Source organism: Lytechinus pictus, chromosome 16, assembly GCF_037042905.1.
Source record: "Lytechinus pictus isolate F3 Inbred chromosome 16, Lp3.0, whole genome shotgun sequence".
Lineage (NCBI taxonomy): Eukaryota > Metazoa > Echinodermata > Echinoidea > Temnopleuroida > Toxopneustidae > Lytechinus > Lytechinus pictus.
Genome location: NC_087260.1, coordinates 2,323,316 through 2,344,292, shown reverse-complemented (window position 1 = coordinate 2,344,292; position 20,977 = coordinate 2,323,316). Strand labels below are relative to the sequence as shown.

The following is a 20,977-nucleotide window of genomic DNA, read 5'->3' as shown; positions in this document are numbered from 1 at the left end:
ACAATCTCTGCCTGAGATTTTGTGGACCCATTGCCCCCCTCCCTCCCTCCCTCCTTCCACTGACAAGACACATTCTCCTCCCAAAAGGGGATTATTATAATATTTCTAGTGAAAATTATGACATTTTACATGCAAATCATAGATTCCTTATTTGAATGTTTGACATTTTAAGCTGAAATTAATGAATTTCACTTTTTTTTCCACCAAACAGCTGAAGAACCTAATATCTTCTAAGGACAGGAGGAAAGACTTTGCCAGTGACATGGTGATGAAGACAGACGCTCTACTAGCATCTAGTTCTCAATCAGATTCAAGGAAAGATACTCAATATTGGAACAAAAAACATAGGTTTGTATTAAAGCTGTCATGATTTGTGAGTTTCTTGATAAAAGCGCCGCCAGCGTTCACTATCGTTGGAGGCTTTTTAGTGGTTTATTTTTCTCCTGAAGGCATATAAGATAGCATCGGCTGTGAGTTAGAATAAAAGAAAATCAAAGTATTGATCAGTAGAACCATTTGTTTGATACAAGGAAAACTTTAAAATGAGGATTTTAATCACTTTGAAAGAGAAACACAGATCAATGCATAATGTTGAGTTCACCAGGTAGGTGTTTCATAAAGCTGTTCGTAAGTTAAGAGCGACTTTAAGAACGACTGGTGAACCTTTCTTACGCGCTAAACCATCGCCAATGAACATTTTGATGCATATACCATTTACCACAAGAAAGGATCACCAGTCGTTCTTAAAGTCGCTCTTGACTTACGATCAGCTTTATGAAACTGCCCCCACTACCTCAAGGTTAATTGTATGAGTGATGTCACAAGAACAGCACAACTTGCACGCAGGTATTATGAAATTCATTAGTGGTCAAGGATGGCAATATTTTGGGCAGGTACTCAGATCATAGTCAGATGGGGGATGTGGTTGAGAACTCCTATGTCTAAGAATTTTTTTTTTTTTGGGGGGGAGGAATTAACCCATTTCTAAAGACTTTATACTTTGAGTTTCTGTAGCTGTAATATAATGCAGTGGCCAAATAGGATTTAAAGCATTAATATTACCATGCCACCATTATAGAAGCTGACACTATTGCCTTGCATGCATTGGTTAAACACAGCATCTCTGACAACTCAATTTACACATGTTCCTATGTCCTCTGAGGATTGACATGCATGTAGTTCATTATGACATCATTGAACGTAATGCCATGATTCTGCTCTATGCTGCGCATCTCATTGCTTTCATTGTTAGACGCGTTGTATATTTCGCGCATGCACGCTAGACTGTTGAATACGGTCTCATATCCAATGGCAACTTTCGTACAGGGGCCTATGGGATATTCGTCGGATTTCGGTCCTTTTTAAGGGATACGCTCTGCACGGGCAATTCATGCAGACCAAGATACACGTTTTTAATGTATTGCTAAAATACTCTTAATACATTCTGATAGAATACATTATCGAATACTTGTTCAAACCTATAAATCTCTGTCAACTACACCTCCTTCTTTCATTTCTTCATTATTTCAGCAACAAAATACTCTCTTCGTTCTGCAGCTGCTCCTTCCTATGTCATTCAAAAATCCAGAAAACAGGCCGGTTTCAACTCTTTTCAATCTCTCCCCCCATGTCTTTGGAACAAACTCCCTCCATCTCTTCGAAACCTCTCTTCTCTTGACCTCTTCAAAAAACATCTCAAAATACACTTATATAACCATAAACCTTAACTTGTCTTATGCCATCAACAGCGCTTTGTATCCTCTGGATAAAGCGCTATATAAATCCAATTATTATTTTTAATTATATGTTTTATTTTCTGTTTTGCAGCATGATGAATATTCCACCAAGAAATTCTGACCAGGCTAGCTATGATATTGTGGCCGTCTTGGACCCCTTATCAAGGGCAAGCCAGAAGTGGAGTCAGCTTCTTCATGTGCTTCACCAGGTGTTAAATGTGAATATCAATATCTACATGAACCCAAGGGCACAGCTTTCAGAGCTTCCTCTAAAGAGGTAAGTATCCACCTTGCTCTCGCTGTGTCATCCAAGCCTAATGAGGAGTCATGAGAGCTCAGTTGGTAGAGCAAGAGTTTTGGATTCCAGAGATAATTAGATAATAATAATATAAACATTTATTAAGCGCGTAATACGTATTGTTTCTAAGCACTGGATACATAGACAAATAAGGATAAGTTGAAGATTTGGATAGAATTAATTAAATACAAATTAATATAAAATTCAGAATACCGAAAACTAAAGGAAAAATGCATGGAGGATAATTTAATAATTACGTGGAATAATGTTACAAATAGCAAGAAAAGTAACTATGATTTATTACTGATTAAAGAGGAAGATTTTCAATCTAGTCTTCAAAAAAAGGGTCTGGGCTTGATTCTTACTTTTTTTCACTTGTGCCCTTTGGTAGGGCATTTATCCTCATTACCATGTCGCCGGAGAGGTCCTTAAGCCATGGGTCCTCTGGTTACTTGCTAATGGGCATTCAACTTTTTATAGCAACTTTTTTATATCTTAAATTGTGTCTCAAGAAGAAACATGCTTCGTGTTAAAACATAGAATCCAAAATCAAGCTCAATCAGATGGTCTCTGCCTGATTCAAGAAGATGCAAAGGAACTGCTTGAATTTTGCTTTGGGTAGAGACATGGCATATCAATGCAAGTGGACCTTTCAAATTTTGCTTTGATTCAGAGCTGTGAAAAATTGAGGTATTGACTGGAAAGCATGCATTTTAAAACGGAGTCTTAAAAGATATCCGTAAAGAGATTCATCTGATTGGTAGAACTCTAGTAGAACAAATTTTAGTCTTTCCACAATCAATTTTGTTTTTTCCTTGTGAGCTTTCACCTACTGGTTCTGCAGGCTTCTTCAGACTAGCGATGCTACCCCAACTACGGCGAGTCAGCGCTATTCTGAAGAAGCCTGCAGAACGAGTAGGAGAAAGCTCACAAGATAAAAACAAAATTGATTGTGGAAAGACGAAAAAATTGTATTCTTTAAGTCTTAAAAACTGATGCTGTTTTTCCCCTCTTATACAGCAATTTTTAAAGGCCTGATGAGGATGACAGCAACATTGATATTCATTATGCATTTTCTTTTTTTTTCCACAGTTTTTACCGATATGTTTTGGAACCAGAACTGGTCTTCAGGGTGGATAGCAGGTATGTTTATTCATTTTCTTCTCATTTTGAAGAAGTGTATGCCTTCTCTTTACCGGAGTCGGTATGTTTTTGTGTCGTCTATCTGTCAGTCTGGCCTATTTCTGTTCATTCCGTTTTCGTTCTCACAATAACTTTGGAATCATGATAGACCTTGGGCAGGTTGTAACTGTTTGAGGTCAGCACCTAATGTCATACAATCTGGCAAGAGCCCCGTCCTACAAAGAGCTGCGATTGATCCAATCAATCATAACTATGGACGGCCCGCAACGTCAACATCTAAAATTCAGATTTGTTCAAAATATTTTCTAGATATGATGTCTATTCATACATTCATCATTCCCTTGAAGATTCAGTGTGATTCTCTTTGTTTACTTTTAAGGAGATTGTGCAAATTTCCTGTAGAAAAAACGATGTGTGGATGGATTTCCATACAGTTGAGATTGATTGGATCAATCGTAACTCTTTGTAAGATGGGGCCCAGATATATCTCCATGTTATCTTTCTTTGTCTTCTGTGATTAGTTTCACTGCAGGACCATCGGCTAAGTTCCTAGGCATGCCCTTGGACACCCTACTTACCATGAACTTACTCACCCCAGAGAGCTGGCTTGTTGAATCGGTTAGGACATCTAGTGATCTGGACAACATCAAACTCAGTGAGGTCAGTCACATGTCCATGTCTTTTTAACATAAGGGGTTCAAGTAAACATCTGTTGTAGTGACCATTTCTTTTGCAGAATATATCATTTGAGTTGAATACATTGAGAACAGTTGAGGCCACCACTACGGAAGCTTAATTCTAACTTTGTATAGACTTTATCAGTCCCCTCATTTTTATACCGACCAGGATGTGCATATAACTGTCTTGTGAAATTAAGCGAGTCTTTAAAATGTCATAACTTTCTTATTTTACATCCGATTTTGATGAAATTTTCAGTGTTATGCGTGTTGGATTTTTCTCCTTTTATTCAAATCAACTTTTTGTTAGGGTGGACTTGTCCTTTAAGGCCTGATCTTTTGTCCCATTGCGATATCTTTAATTAGCATTTACTTGTTGGGAATATTGCTTTGGAAAGAAGGCAGCTCAGCCTCCTATAAGCCTTCTGTTCACTCCTGGCACTGTTGCATTCTATGATCACTGTATATGTTTCATTCTCTCTTATCGTTTAGGTACCCGGTGGAATCCTTGCCGAGTATGAGTTAGAGTACTTACTCCTTGAGGGACATTGTTTTGAACAGAACTCTGGACAGCCTCCCAGGGGCCTTCAGTTCACCCTTGGTACCGTCACCCAGCCTGTCATGGTGGACACCATTGTTATGGCAAACTTGGTAAGTTTGGTGGTGCCTCTTCAATAGCAGGCATGATATTCTCCTGATTAAAATCTGAAATCCAATTTGTTTTTAATAATTTTTTTTCCAGATTTTTATTTTTAATTTTTAATTTCTTTTTTTTATTTTATAATTTTTTTTTTTTTACATTTTTTTAATGTGAAATCCTTTGCCCAAGAACATTCTTATGCTGTTTTTACTGCTTTTTAAAGTCAAATGATAAAACTATCGTGCAGACTTACCTTGAAAAATCACTTGGGATTTCTTTGCTTTATTAGATGGGAGTTGCGGTGCTCAATCATCATCATCAATCCATACATTGTACATGTAGTTTTAAATCCGATTATATCCCTGTGAACGCAGGGGTTGCCGGATTCACCTCACACTCACAGCAATCACCCTTACCCCCTTCCTCCACTTTGCATAATTCAGTACATCCTCCATCCTCAAGTTCCCAACCCTCCTGCTCTCCTAAACTTGCCTCTTACATGTCTTCTTTGGCCAACTTATTATTGTTTACAGGGTTATCTTCAGTTGAAGGCCAACCCAGGAGCCTGGTTGTTGCGTCTCAGACATGGACCTTCTTCAGATATCTATGAGATAGCAAGGTTAGCATTATTTGTTCAAGTTGTTGAAATGAAATTGAAAGGTATTGTAGTTATGAGAGAAAGACAAAGAAAGAATAAACAGTAATATCTAACCTTATCGTGGCTAAAAAAAAGGGGAGATACCGGTAGACAAAGAGTTCCTCATATCCTCCTCATCTTTTCTGGGTCACCACACAAGTCCTGTCCACTAAACAGTACAAGATCAGGCTTTGGTGTTTAAAGTCTCAGGCATGAAGCCACTACATAACTTTAGTAGGAGGGGCCAGACCAAAAGGTGTTGCAGGCAGTGTCTTCATTCCTATTATAGCCCATTTCTTTATGCTTACCTTGCATCGCCCTATTCCTCTGGAAAAGCTATTTACTTTGTCTGTTTTCTGCTCTTAATTTTTTTCTAATTCTTAGTCATGAAGGTACGGATTCCTCTGAAGGAAGCGAGGAGGTTCAGGTCGTTATGAGCAGTTTCAAGGCTAAGATTGTCAGGATGAAGGTAAGAATTTTTAGGATTATTGCTTATTAAGCTGATGATGATGATAATGGTAACTATGACAACAGAGCCCCGTCTAACAAAGAGTTGCGATTGATCCGATCAACCATAATTATGGACGGCCGGCAACGTCAACTTCTAAATGCAAATTTGTTCAAAGTGTTTTCTAGATATGATGTATCTTCATACATTCATAATTTCTTTGAGAATTCAGTGTGCTTCTCTTTGTTTACAAAGGACTTTGTGCAAATTTCCTGAAGTAAAAATTATGGTATGGATGGATTTCCAAAGAGTTGAGATTGCTTGGATCAATCGTAACTCTCTGTAAGACGGGGCTCAGCTATGACAGTGGCAAGGATTTTAATAAGGAGTAAAAGTGTTTTCACTGGTGCTTCGATGACAGCTGAATAATATAACTGTTCCGTGAGGTGTTAGTTGTCTGTCCTGCAGATAAATTAAGATTTTTAAGACAAGAATGTACTTGTGTTGATGTACGGATAGAGTATCAGGTCATTGTCATTTCTGCTCAACGCTGATTTGCCCTAAAAATGGTTGTAAAAACTGGAAGACTGACAAACCTCAAGAGTTCACCCATGCATGTTCCTACATAAGTAAAGAAAGAACTTACCTAAAAATAATCGAAACAGAAGATTTTTGGTTCACTACTTTTAATGTGAAAAGTCATTAAATTGAATTCTTTTGTACATTTTCTGTGACGAATTTTCATTTTAGATCATGTTTGAAGTGGAATTAGGGAATTCCATAAATGAAAATGACAATTTTTTTTAAACGTAAAATTACTGTTTGCTAAAAGAGTTCACCGAATGTGGACACTGGCATTGTGACCCTAACAATTCTCTGAAATGGATTTAATGTTGATGAGATGAGATGAGGTAGGTGAGATAGGGTGGGGTTGGGGCAGGTGTGGTTAAAGTGAGGTAGGCGGGATGAGGTGAGGTTGAGTGAGGTAAGGTGATGAGGTGAGGTGACGTAAGGTGGCATGTCGTTAGGTGAGATGAGATGGGGTGAGGTGAGGTAAGATGATGAGGTGAGATAAGATGGGGTGGGGTTAGATGAGATGAGATGGGGTGAGGTGAGGTAAGATGATGAGGTGAGATAAGATGGGGTGGGGTTATGTGAGATGAGATGGGGTGAGGTGAGGTAAGATGATGAGGTGAGATAAGATGGGGTGGGGTTAGATGAGATGAGATGGGGTGAGGTGAGGTAAGATGAGGTGAGATAAGATGGGGTGGGGTTATGTGAGATGAGATGGGGTGAGGTGAGGTAAGATGATGAGGTGAGATAAGATGGGGTGGGGTTATGTGAGATGAGATGGGGTGAGGTGAGGTAAGATGAGGTGAGATAAGATGGGGTGGGGTTATGTGAGATGAGATGAGATGGGGTGAGGTGAGGTAAGATGATGAGGTGAGATAAGATGGGGTGGGGTTAGATGAGATGAGATGGGGTGAGGTGAGGTAAGATGAGGTGAGATAAGATGGGGTGGGGTTATGTGAGATGAGATAGGGTGAGGTGAGGTAAGATGATGAAGTGAGATAAGATGGGGTGGGGTTATGTGAGATGAGATGGGGTGAGGTTGAGTGAGGTAAGGTGAGATGAGGTGGGGTAAGGTGGGATGAGGTGATGCTCTGAGGTGAGACAAGGTGAATATATCATAGTATTTACATCACAATCAATTTAACAGGTGAAGAAGAAGCCTGGTATGCAGGACGTTGACCTCCTCTCGGGTGATGGAGCTAAGGAGGAGAATGGTGGAGCAGGAGGAGGTGGTGGAGGAGGAGGACTCTGGAACTCCATCTCAAATTCTATTTCTGGTCTTACTGGGGGAGGATCAGGAGGAGTAGCTAAAAAGGGTGCAGAGACCGGCAATGGGGACCTGGATAATCAGCTGAATATCTTTTCATTGGCATCGGGTCATCTCTATGAAAGATTGCTTAGGTGAGGGTACTTTGGTGCTCAAAGTATATGTGTGTGTTATTTTGTTTTATGTGGCTGAGAATCCTTGATTGTAAATGAGTCAGTGAATAACATTTATGTTATGTTTTGGGGTTCATCCAGCCGAATAATGACGCATTAAAGTCTCAAGTTTTGCTTCACTCAAAATGTCTGTTAACTCTCTATTGCTCCTTCATTGTACAGTCCCCCTGTGCGTATTGTGCAATGTCCACTTATGCATGTGTATACATAATACAGATTCATACATGTTGCTAGTCTGTACATGCAGACCTTATTACACATTTATGTTATACTTTCTTTCAAACCTTCATATATATATATAACAATTTATTTCATGAAATACTTTACTGATGACTTTCTTCAATCTGCTTTGTACAACAATGTGTTCCCCACTGTTACATTGTGGATATGATTGGGCAGCTACATGTATGTATCATAATCACCATTCTCATTAATACTTTCACTTTCTTTCTTTTTATTCATTCATTTTTAAATTTTGTCTTCAGAATCATGATGTTGAGTGTTCTCAAGCACACAAAGTCTCCTGTCAAATTCTGGTTCCTCAAAAATTACCTTTCACCTTCATTCAAGGTAAATATGTTACAATACAGTGTTATTTTTGTTTGAGCCCACTGCACACTATTTTTTTATGAATGGCATTTTACATTCAAATCAATATGAATATTCAAATGAGCAAAATCATCTTATTTGGAGTTCGGAATAAGGCTTTAGTACGAGCCTTGTATGTTTCCATTGTTATAACTTTGATTTTGATTGACTGTCAAGCCAAACTGTCAAGGTACAGTGGTTTCCATAATGGCAATATTGACAATAGTTGCTACTCTTTATGAAACGTGCCCCAGGTTGGCTGCTGAGCTGATAAAAACTTCATATCTCAAAATTTAAACATATTGAGCTCAGCATTATAGAAAAGGCTGTATCTTAAAATTATAGCAATGGTGGCAGTCTCATGTTGTCTGAAAACAGTCTCCTGATACCTGTGAAGAACCCTTTCAAGGCAAAACCAGGTTGCTACCATTGTTATTACTCTAAAATCTACTTATTCTGAGCTGTCATCAAGGTGTTTACATTTTTACAAGGTTTTATCAGCCCGCCAGCGACATAATTCTACACTGTCTTATACTCCATCCACCTTCATTCATTACTTTGCTCACTCTTTGTCTTCTCTCTCTAACAGGAAATAATACCAGATATGGCTAAGGAATATAATTTTGAATACGAGTTAGTTCAGTATAAGTGGCCTCGGTGGCTCCATCAACAAACAGAAAAACAAAGGATGATATGGGGGTGAGTATCATATCCTATTAACTCTTGATCCTAATCATATGATTGGCTGAAATTGATCACATGACCCCTCAAAAATGTGGTAATGACTGGTAGTATTGATCAGTCCTAGTGACTGGTCGTGGTTTTGAGATTAGGATGGTTTATCAAATAACAAGGATCCACATCTTTATTCTATAAAACAACATAAAACATATCATTTTGATCAGGCATAAAAATACTGTAAGTGTACAACACACTTAACCAAGTTTGAAACGGTCCAAATGCCCTCGGCTGTGCCTCAGGCGTGTTAGGACTGCTCCAAAGGTACCCCTGGTAATTCTTACTTATGCCATCAATGACTCGTATTATTTGTATGATATCTTCAGTTTTGACGTATCCACAAAACGTACCAGTCCAGTGGCCCAGTTCATGAAGAGTTATAACTACATGTATGGTAATTGCTTGGTAACAGGGCGGATGTCAGCCAATCATAATCAAGGTTTACATGGTAGTTACAATAATTATGTGAATTACCATTAATTAGGAACTTTTGTTTGTGAAATGGGTCCTTGTTTTCCATCCAATTTAAGATATTGCAACCACACTGAAGATCACTGACACGAATAAACATATGTGGGACAGTGGACTATTGTTGCTTGGAAAAAGGCCAGACATCTGGCTGGAATAGCATGTTTATTTTGCTCATTTCTCAGCAATATCATAATAATAATAATAGGCATTTATATAGCGCTATCTATCTAGAAGTATTCTATTCCGAGGCGCGTTGTTATTAGTATTACCCCGGCTTTAGCTCGAGCTGCCTTTCAGCGCTCATGCATTCATCCAGATATTTGGCAAATAATTTTGCATATCAACAGGTCATTTCATTGGGATTTGTTGGAACTTCATTTTAAAAATTGTTACATGTACCACAAATACAGTATCATTAGTTTAGTTTAGTTTATTCAAGCTGTCACCAGAAAAAATATTGAACCATTTTGTTTCATTTTACTTTCACAGGTACAAAATTCTTTTCCTTGATGTTTTGTTCCCGCTCAACATCAAGAAGATCATTTTTGTGGATGCTGATCAGATTGTTAGGGCAGACATGCAGGAACTGGCTGACTTTGACCTCAAGGGGGCGCCCTATGGTTATGTGCCGTTTTGTGACAGCAGAAAAGAGATGGATGGTTTCAGATTTTGGAAATCGGGATACTGGGCAAACCATTTAGCAGGAAGAAAATACCACATTAGGTACGCTATCACCTTGTTTTGGCAGTATTATTGTATGACTTCATGTGCATTCAATTCATGCATATTGTTCTCATACTCTCTTATTTCTTGTCTCCTTTAATCAAACTTTCTTTTCAGCTTTATCAATTTTGCTCTTGATTCATCCAGTTGTGTTTGTTTGTGTACTAATACACAATACTTATTCACAATAAATCAAGAGGATTAATAATGATATAAAAAAAATGGTTAATGCTCTGAGATATGCTTTTGCTTATAATGTTATGTACAAACATTTTTACAGCGATTCCAATTTACAATTTCAACCAGGATGATGAGGCACATATTTTTACTGTATTCATACAAACACCTGTGTGGTTATTTTAGTAGAATCTGTTCTAACTCATTTTGATATTGCTACAACAACTGGCATTAATCTTGAATATCTTCTATTGTTTTATCTTTTGTAGTGCCTTATATGTGGTAGATTTAGTGAAGTTCCGTAGAATAGCAGCAGGTGATCGCCTGAGAGGACAGTATCAAGCTCTCAGTCAAGATCCTAACAGTTTATCAAATTTAGATCAGGTAAATACAGTATCATATATCTGCAATCTAATGTAGTCAAGATCCTAACAGTTTATCAAATTTAGATCAGGTAAATACAGTATCATATATCTGCAATCTAATGTAGTCAAGATCCTAACAGTTTATCAAATTTACTGTAGATCAGGTAAATACAGTATCATATATATGCAATCTAATGTAGTCAAGATCCTAACAGTTTATCAAATTTAGATTAGGTAAATACAGTACCATATACATGTATTTGCAATCTAATGTGGTCAAGATCCTAACAGTTAATCAAATTTAGATCAGATAAATATAGTATATTATTACTTGAACAACGTATTTTGGAGACAAGGCACAGAAGTGCATATTTTGTATATATCTAATTTATTAACTCAAGTACATTACAGTGACCCTGCCAGGGTGTAGGTGTATGATTGGAGACTATAATATTCATACACTCCTCCTCTGCAAATATGTCATTTTCCTATATTGCGTCCCTGCAATGAATTGTCGGTCTATAATACCATTTTTGTCATTCATCAAACCCAAATGCAAGTCTTGTGTACGTATTAAATGTATGCATGCCATGCATGGTGCTTGCCTGCGCTGTATACAACTTACATCACAATGATAGACAGGATTACTTCATCAAACTGAAATCAGAAGTACAAGCAGACAAACAGACATAAATTGCCACAAGTAATAGCTTCGTTTACATGTCTTGCAGCTGTAGGCTGTAGGTAATGAGTAATGCGCAGTCAAATATTGAATGCGCATGAGTATGTCAGTGTTAATTATCATTCCCGAAGGTACATTTCATACTCGCCCTTCTATCACCCCGAGGCCTTGGCCGAGGGGTGGTATGAAAAGCATCGAGGGAGTGATGATTTTCACTGTCATCCGAATACAGAGCAGTCCATATTTGTTTTATATACCTCATCGATAATCACATAAATCTATCCCCAATCGATTAAATTTTAGGACCACTAGTGTAACTCTAATCTCAATTTGATTTGCTAAATCACTTGTAATTTAAACGAGCTGCACTCCTGGGGCTGCTCTGCTGCATGCTGGCCTGGCAACAGGACAACCGATAAATCCAGTTGGCCAGCGCCAGCCAGCGCACCGTTGGCTGCACATACATGACCGAGTAGCAGCAGTGCAGCCAGTGAGATCGAGCCAGCTAGATGCGCGCGTAGAAACATAACTTGTGGCCCCGCCCTCAGGGGTTACGAGTACTATCAGAGGGTTTGATAGAAGAAATTTACAGTAAGTCAAACCTCTTAAATGATGATAGACGGAATAGCACCGTGTCACATGATGCAGTTTTTGACCAATCAGAGATAACAATCTTAGTATGAGGTATATGAAATAATAATATTGACTGCCTTTGAGGGAGATACCACATTATATTACATAGGTTATGTAGATTCGAATCAGTGATAGGTCAATACGCCATCACGTGACCATAGCTGCGAGGATCGCATTTGTTATATTCTCGGTTTTGACGTCACCTCAGTGAATATAACTGCGTTGTATTGTCAATTGCGGCGTTATATTCACTAAGGTGACGTCACTCGCAGCTTAAAAGTTGCGTAATCAGGTAGTTTATATGTACACGCGAGTGTTAACGCGTCGATTGCATGAAGAACGCGTTTGATGTATTTTCCAAAATATTTCTATTATGACGTAGATGGATCAGAGCTGCAGCAAGAATTTCGGGTTTATCAGAGAGCGAGAATGATGATGAATGCAATCTCTGATGGCGAATCCACATAGACTATATAATATAACAGATATTGCCTGGTCTATCTTTTTAATAAATAACATTTCAACTCCCCTCCGAAGCTATATTTTTCCCTCGGGAGAATATTTTCCCTCAGCGATGTGCGCTTCGGGCAAAATATAATCCCTTGGGAAAAATATAACTTTGTCGGGGAGAGGAAATGTTATATTAAAACTCTAGGTAGGCAGTATCTGTATAATATTTCCCTCAGTAGACTCATATTTCCCTCAGTAGACTCATATTTCCCTCAGTAGACTCATATTTCCCGCAGTAGACTCATATTTCCCGCAGTAGACTCATATTTCCCGCAGTAGACTCATATTTCCCGCAGTAGACTCATATTTCCCGCAGTAGACTTATATTTCCCGCAGTAGACTCATATTTCCCTCAGTAGACTCATATTTCCCTCAGTAGACTTATATTTCCCTCAGTAGACTCATATTTCCCGCAGTAGACTCATATTTCCCGCAGTAGACTCATATTTCCCGCAGTAGACTCATATTTCCCGCAGTAGACTCATATTTCCCTCAGTAGACTCATATTTCCCGCAGTAGACTCATATTTCCCTCAGTAGACTCATATTTCCCGCAGTAGACTCATATTTCCCTCAGTAGACTCATATTTTCCGCAGTAGACTCATATTTCCCTCAGTAGACTCATATTTCCCTCAGTAGACTCATATTTCCCTCAGTAGACTCATATTTCCCTCAGTAGACTCATATTTCCCTCAGTAGACTCATATTTCCCTCAGTAGACTCATATTTCCCGCAGTAGACTCATATTTCCCGCAGTAGACTCATATTTCCCTCAGTAGACTCATATTTCCCGCAGTAGACTCATATTTCCCGCAGTAGACTCATATTTCCCTCAGTAGACTCATATTTCCCTCAGTAGACTCATATTTCCCTCAGTAGACTCATATTTCCCTCAGTAGACTCATATTTCCCGCAGTAGACTCATATTTCCCTCAGTAGACTCATATTTCCCTCAGTAGACTCATATTTCCCGCAGTAGACTCATATTTCCCTCAGTAGACTCATATTTCCCGCAGTAGACTCATATTTCCCGCAGTAGACTCATATTTCCCGCAGTAGACTCATATTTCCCGCAGTAGACTCATATTTCCCGCAGTAGACTCATATTTCCCGCAGTAGACTCATATTTCCCTCAGTAGACTCATATTTCCCGCAGTAGACTCATATTTCCCTCAGTAGACTCATATTTCCCGCAGTAGACTCATATTTCCCGCAGTAGACTCATATTTCCCTCAGTAGACTCATATTTCCCTCAGTAGACTCATATTTCCCTCAGTAGACTCATATTTCCCGCAGTAGACTCATATTTCCCGCAGTAGACTCATATTTCCCTCAGTAGACTCATATTTCCCGTAGTAGACTCATATTTCCCGCAGTAGACTCATATTTCCCTCAGTAGACTCATATTTCCCGCAGTAGACTCATATTTCCCTCAGTAGACTCATATTTCCCTCAGTAGACTCATATTTCCCTCAGTAGACTTATATTTCCCTCAGTAGACTCCTATTTCCCTCAGTAGACTCATATTTCCCTCAGTAGACTCATATTTCCCGCAGTAGACTCATATTTCCCGCAGTAGACTCATATTTCCCTCAGTAGACTCATATTTCCCGCAGTAGACTCATATTTCCCTCAGTAGACTCATATTTCCCGCAGTAGACTCATATTTCCCTCAGTAGACTCATATTTCCCTCAGTAGACTCATATTTCCCGCAGTAGACTCATATTTCCCTCAGTAGACTCATATTTCCCGCAGTAGACTCATATTTCCCTCAGTAGACTCATATTTCCCTCAGTAGACTCATATTTCCCGCAGTAGACTCATATTTCCCTCAGTAGACTCATATTTCCCTCAGTAGACTCATATTTCCCGCAGTAGACTCATATTTCCCGCAGTAGACTCATATTTCCCTCAGTAGACTTATATTTCCCGCAGTAGACTTATATTTCCCGCAGTAGACTCATATTTCCCTCAGTAGACTCATATTTCCCGCAGTAGACTCATATTTCCCGCAGTAGACTCATATTTCCCGCAGTAGACTCATATTTCCCGCAGTAGACTCATATTTCCCGCAGTAGACTTATATTTCCCGCAGTAGACTCATATTTCCCTCAGTAGACTCATATTTCCCGCAGTAGACTCATATTTCCCTCAGTAGACTCATATTTCCCTCAGTAGACTCATATTTCCCTCAGTAGACTCATATTTCCCGCAGTAGACTCATATTTCCCGCAGTAGACTCATATTTCCCGCAGTAGACTTATATTTCCCGCAGTAGACTTATATTTCCCTCTACAAGACTTTGGCAATATGAGACTGCTTGGGAAATATATACATGTATGGTATCTCTCTCAAAGAAAAAAATTATGACACCTATGGATTCCCTTAGAGTTACGATTGATTGGATCAATCATAACTCTTTGTAAATAGCCCAGTCCTTGTAGGGTTAAATAGGATTAGGCCATTTGATGTTTGACTACCTGAAAAGAAGATCAACTGCTTGTCGACCAAAACCTTTATGATCTCGGTCACATTTCATAAAGGCTTGTTATAATAACAAATGCAAGATTTATATAACTTATTTACTATCAGCCAATCAGAGTGAAGGATTTCAGTGGCTTATAACTGTTATTGTAAATTTGTCATCGTAACAAGTTTTATGAAACAGACCCCTTTACACTTTCTTTGACTCCCACCCCTTCAAGGATGAATATTGATTAATCCTTTCATTTTTTCCCATGTTTCATTTTCAGGATTTACCTAATAACATGATACATCAAGTTGCTATAAGGTCGTTACCTCAGGAATGGCTCTACTGTGAAACGTGGTGCCACGAATCAGAGAAACCTAGAGCTAAGACAATAGACTTGGTGAGTTTATTTTGTATGTTTTACTCTCATTGAAAAAAAAAGTTACTAGCAAGGTAGATTTGTGACCTTTCACCCCTGAACCTTGGCACGGATCGAGCCAGATTAGACCCAATACGGTTTTAGGGGCTGTATAGTTTTTGCAAAAAAGCCGACCTCTCAAAACTATCGTGTCTAATCTGGCTGGATCTGCGCCTGTGAACCAATAATAGGTAGTTTTTACATTTACTATGGGGAAACTTCTTACAATGCGTCGATTCCTTTGAAATCGCAATTAGAATCATAATGGAGAGCTGAGAGGCTTTTGTCGAAAATTAGTGGACTGGGACAGCAGATCATCCAAAGATTTGCACCGGACGAACAATTGCAAATACATGTATGTCATCGAGAGTCATGAGATTCCGATGTCGTCCTGGGGCCCGTTTCATAAAGGACTTGCAACTGTTGTAACTTTGCCATTATGGCAGCTACCATGGAAACCTTGATCCTGATTGGCTGCTGAGCCCTGTTACGATGGTAGTTGCCATTATGGCAAAGTTACAACAGTTGCAAGTCCTTTATGAAATGGGCCTCAGGTCCACCAACTTTCAACAAAAGCCTCTCGGCTCTCCATTGTAATTTGACTCGCATTTTCAAAGGGATTGGTGTGTTGTAGAGAGTTTCCCCGTAGTCAACACGAAAAGTCTGGAGTAAGTCGCCAGGGAAGTTTCGCTGTCAGTAGCACTCCTGGGGGGCGTTTCATGAAAGGACTTGTCGGACGTTTTATCCGACAAGTCCCATTTTATCCGACAGTTACCATAGTAACAGTACCTCTCGGCAAATCAACATCAGAGAAAGATGTCAGATCTGACAACTTGTCGGATGAAAATGTTGATGAAACACTCCCCAGGTCTTCAAAATGTGAGATTTAGAAAATTATACTATTTCAAAGAGTAATTTTCCTTCGTATGCTCAAAATTTGAAGTTTTCAAGTTTAATAAAGAATGAGAAAGAAGATTTACACCATTTTTCCAGAGTACATGGAACTTCACTGAGTATGCATGGTGTGCACATCTATATGCTTGAGTGAACACTGAACATCAAACCTTGTTTTCTTTTTATTGTTAGAAGCTCCCTCTGAATTCAATCAAGTACTTGTATGGTGTGTTGTTGATCAATTTGACAAGTAACATATTGGTTTATAGCTTAGGAGTTGCTTTTTAAAACTTATTATTATTGTTTGGCGTCACCTGTGCCTGGGAGCGAAATTATTTTTCCCACCGAGTTCTGGACCAACATATGAATATTCATGACTTGCGTCTTTAGATTAAGAGTACGCATGCGCGTGGACTTTGCCTCGACCAGTGCCGGTCGTAAGCATTCACGTTGCTCAGAATGAATTAGCATCGTCAAATTACCGGTACCCTTACATAGTTACATAGGCCTTATAGGCTTAGATCTATATATCTATATATATAATATATATATCCAATTCTTAAACACTTATCAAACTAGCTGCCATTAATGACAAGACATGTGCTAGGCTAGGGCTAGCTTAAGCTAGCGAATTAACTTTACCTCAAATCTGGACCTGTCTAATGCCTAATACTAATAGTAATAGCCGACTAATGCCATGGTTAACTTCGAACCGGTAAATTCCGAACTTTACGTTTGATTTTATTTACCATGGTTTAATATGTCTAGTCCGTATACAGAACCAGTCCTAGATCTAAAAAAAAATATCTTAGTTCTAGACTAGTCTCTAGATCTAGACTCTGATCTACGCTGTATCAGCATGGAACAACTAGTGTACCAGGGGGGGGGGGGGCAGACTGCCCCCTGACGATTTACAACTAATCCAGGGGACGTGCCCCCCCCCCCCCTTTGAGAAGCCAAATTAATAATTTGTAATGTCAAAATGCAACAAAAAAAGACCTATGTCCCCTCTTTCGAACGTGAAGATCTTTTTTTTTTTTTTGCTTGTCAAATTTTTTTTCAGCTAAGAAATCCTTAATTTTGGGTGAAGACGGGGATCAAGATCACTGACGTTAGAATACGTTCCATGCACTGCAGTGGCGTAGCTAGGATTTTTTTCCTGGGGGGCACTGGGGGTCCTTGCTTTTTCAGAAGGGGGGTCGCGCACCGGCCATTTTTCCCGATGTGTGTGTATGTGTCACAAGGGCGGATCGGACTTTCGCCAATAAGGGACGGGGCCCGAAATTATCTTCACCTATATTTTCCCCGATCAGTCATTTAGTTTTATTCTTATAAAACAACATAAACATGAAATAATCTCATAAGCCTAATAAAAAGTGTGAGCGCGAAGCGCCAGCGATTTAAAAAAAAATATTATGGGCAATGGTATGTGTGATCCTAAATAAGATTCATATGTAACTAGATGATTGCTGCTAACGCCAAGCGCGAGCGGAAATTTATATTAACTGTTCTAGCATTATCGAAAAGGGACCTGTTAACTAACTGCTTTCAGTTACCACGACGACGGTATATATATTTCAATAATGCGAGCGCGAAGCGCGAGCAATTTTTGACATTCCGACCTAAAAAAAATGGTCATGCATTCTAAGCACTTTTTGTATCAATAAATGTGATAGGTATGTAACTAAACAATGATGCGAGCGCGAAGCGCGAGAGGAAGAAAATTGAGATTTTAGACCTGAAAGCAGGACACTCTATTCATTTTTGTAATCATAAATATGATATAGTTAAGTGGGTATCATTAATAATGCGATTGTGAAGCGTGAGCAGACAATTATTGATATTCTGATGTGAAACTCGATAATTTAAGTACATTTTAAATAAAGAACATGCAGGCTATCGCGCAAGTTTTAGATTTAGACCTCGAATCTGAGCATTCTGAATATATTTGTTTAATGGAACATTATGGAATACACGTAGACATTATGAACTTGGCAAATCAAACAATGTGACCACGCAGCGTGAGCTTAAAATGCTGATAGGTAGACCATAAAACGGACATTTTACAGAGCACTTAAATTTTTAAATGAAAAACAAATAATGAAAGCTCGAACGAAGTCCGAGCTAAAATATGTTTTGTATATTGACTTCGAAACCATATCAGCCTATTGAGCAACATATAAATCTCATCGAACAGGCAATTTTGGCGCGAAGCGCAAGCAAAAATTTTATATAGCAACATGAAAGATTTTTTTTTTCAAGTCTTCCCATCACATTATTTCATTCACTCGCCTTCCGCCCCTTATTTTCCTCTTCTTCTTTTTTCTTCTGTCTTTATTCTTCTTTTCCTCTTTCTCCCACTTTTTTTTGCTCTTGTCAGTTTTCTATTGTCAGTTTTCATATTTTTCTGCTTACAACCACTTTTAAATTTCAATTCTCATGTCTAGTATCTTCTACACTTATTTTACCTTAAAAAAAACATAATAAAGAATACTAACAAAATAAAGTTATATTCAAAAGGATATAAAATAAACAGGGCGTACGCCATACCCTCAGTTGGTAGAGGGTAAATCTTAATTATTTCTTTAAACAGTTAATCAATCATTAATTATTAATACTTATTGATGATATTAATAATTATTAATTATTCAATCATTATCTTTTTATTAATTATTGTTTCTTGAAACCATATTGACACAAAAACAAATACGTTATTTCCTTGAAACTGTAGAGAAATGAAATTCACTGTTGAACGATATATGATTAAAAAGAAGTAAACATTTTTCCCCTTTGTTTTGTCAATCTGACCTAAAACAAATATACAATTTTGAAAAGAGATAGAGAGAAGAATAAGTTCCACCACCAAGAATAATCTTAGACAAGGGGGGGGGGGGGAAGGGATAGAAAAGATTGAGTAAATGTGATATTATTTTTTAAACAATCTATGACAAAATTAGCTCTTCCTATAGAAAGAGGGGGACAAAGTTTGTTCACTCGCTCGCTTCAATCGCTTTCTTCTTTTCTTGACAGAAATTTTGCTCTATATGCCATGCTTGGTCCCGCAAAGTTTCTGGCTCATCATGCCATTGACATAACCCATTTGGATATGACAAAATTGAAGACTGTGTTAAAGTTTACCAAATCTTTTTCAGAATATCATTAAGTCTTAAAACACTCTTGTTGGCCAAAGAAAATAATACAAAGAAAATCCTAATGGAATAGAAATCAACCTTGTTATCGTTCTTTAGAGTTAGCTATGTTTAAAGTATAAAAATTATTGTCAAAATTGCAGTGAGATGTCAAATTTATTCTTGCCATCAAAGGACTATTATCTTGATCATGATCATTATTATTTACTGTCATTATCATCATTAGTCATGATTACAACACATTACCAATACATAACTTATACTAGTTTTCATAATTGATGTATTCTTTGTTTGAAAATTCTTGATAATGGTGACAATTAAAATTGATGGCACTGCTAGTACACTTACTACTGCTGCTGCTAATGTTACTGGTGACTGGTAGTATTGACCACAATTGAAACATTCATAATTTCTTATTTAAAACAAATGAAAGTACAAAATACAAAATGCCTTGAAATTTCAAGGCTCAAAATCCTCAAGGCCAAGGCTTGAATGTTCAAGGCCAAGGCTTTGAAAAAGTAGGCCTTAACCCTAAAAAGACTGGGGGGGGGGCTGATTCAGCCCCCCCCCCTCGACATTTTTCGCGATAAATCCGCCGCTTGAAATTGTTTGACCTCGTCGCTCGCTGACTTTTTATTTACAAGTCTCGCACAACTTTTGAGACCAAAATTGTGACCCCAAGGTACGCGGTTCCGAAATTACGCAACATTTCGTAAGTGCATGCAAACCCAAAATTACTCAAAAACATGAATTTGTGTACAAATCCAATGCAAATAGTGTTTTTAGCCAAAATTCATAAATGTATCATTATTTTTCCTTTTAATGCTTAAAATCAATTAATTCTATTTTTTTTATTGTCAAAATAAAGTCCCCGAAAATTTCCATTGAAAAAACAAAAAAAAACAAAAAGTCGAAAAACAAAGAAATACACAAGAAATTTAGAAAACAATAGAATACATAAGAAAATAAATGTGATGTTGAATTTTTTTTAAATGAATTTGATCAGATGCATATCTAGAGTATGTGGAACAAAAATTTAAGGGGCATTATTTATTAATTAGAGCAAACTTATGATTGTACGCATAAATTAGCATAATTAATGAGCAATGAGATTTTTTGCAGAATTTGATATTATAGTTTTGTAGATAATGCCATGGGTAACGCGCGTGCCAATTTTCATCGCGATCCCGCGGTCGACGGCCGAGATCATAAGGAGGGGGGGGGGTTGATTCAGCCCCCCCCCCCAGTCTTCTTAGGCGTCTAAATAGCCCAGTCTATTTAGGGTTAAGGCCGAGAATCAATGCACGACAACACTGATTAGTACTAGGCATTAGACATGCAGGTCCAGATTTGAGGTAAAGGGGGTAAAGTTAATGCGCTAGCCTAAGCTAGCCCTAGCCTAGCACATGTCTTGCCATTGATGGCAGCTAGTTTGATAAGTGTTTAAGAATTGGATATATTATATATATATTTATATATATATATATATATATAAACAAAAAAGGCCTATGTAACTATATCAGGGTACCGGTAATTTGACGATGCTAATCCATTCTGAGCAACTGA

At 38.1% G+C, this 20,977-nt stretch overlaps 1 protein-coding gene across 2 annotated transcripts in view; it reads left to right on the top strand.

The window, feature by feature from the left end:
• LOC129279599 (UDP-glucose:glycoprotein glucosyltransferase 1-like) overlaps window positions 1-20,977 on the top strand; it is a 59,932-nt gene that overhangs the window by 31,693 nt on the left and 7,262 nt on the right. For both annotated transcript variants that reach the window (XR_010296141.1, XM_064111522.1), the window contains exons 22-34: window positions 212-348; window positions 1,828-2,013; window positions 3,127-3,177; window positions 3,699-3,837; window positions 4,347-4,505; window positions 5,028-5,113; window positions 5,516-5,600; window positions 7,300-7,553; window positions 8,078-8,162; window positions 8,770-8,879; window positions 9,879-10,112; window positions 10,559-10,673; window positions 15,234-15,350. Coding sequence is in view for 1 of the 2 variants with exons in the window: in XM_064111522.1 (XP_063967592.1) it covers window positions 212-348; window positions 1,828-2,013; window positions 3,127-3,177; window positions 3,699-3,837; window positions 4,347-4,505; window positions 5,028-5,113; window positions 5,516-5,600; window positions 7,300-7,553; window positions 8,078-8,162; window positions 8,770-8,879; window positions 9,879-10,112; window positions 10,559-10,673; window positions 15,234-15,350 (1,758 nt within the window). In the remaining variant the exon portion in view is untranslated. The remainder of the gene's footprint in view (window positions 1-211; window positions 349-1,827; window positions 2,014-3,126; window positions 3,178-3,698; window positions 3,838-4,346; window positions 4,506-5,027; window positions 5,114-5,515; window positions 5,601-7,299; window positions 7,554-8,077; window positions 8,163-8,769; window positions 8,880-9,878; window positions 10,113-10,558; window positions 10,674-15,233; window positions 15,351-20,977) is intronic.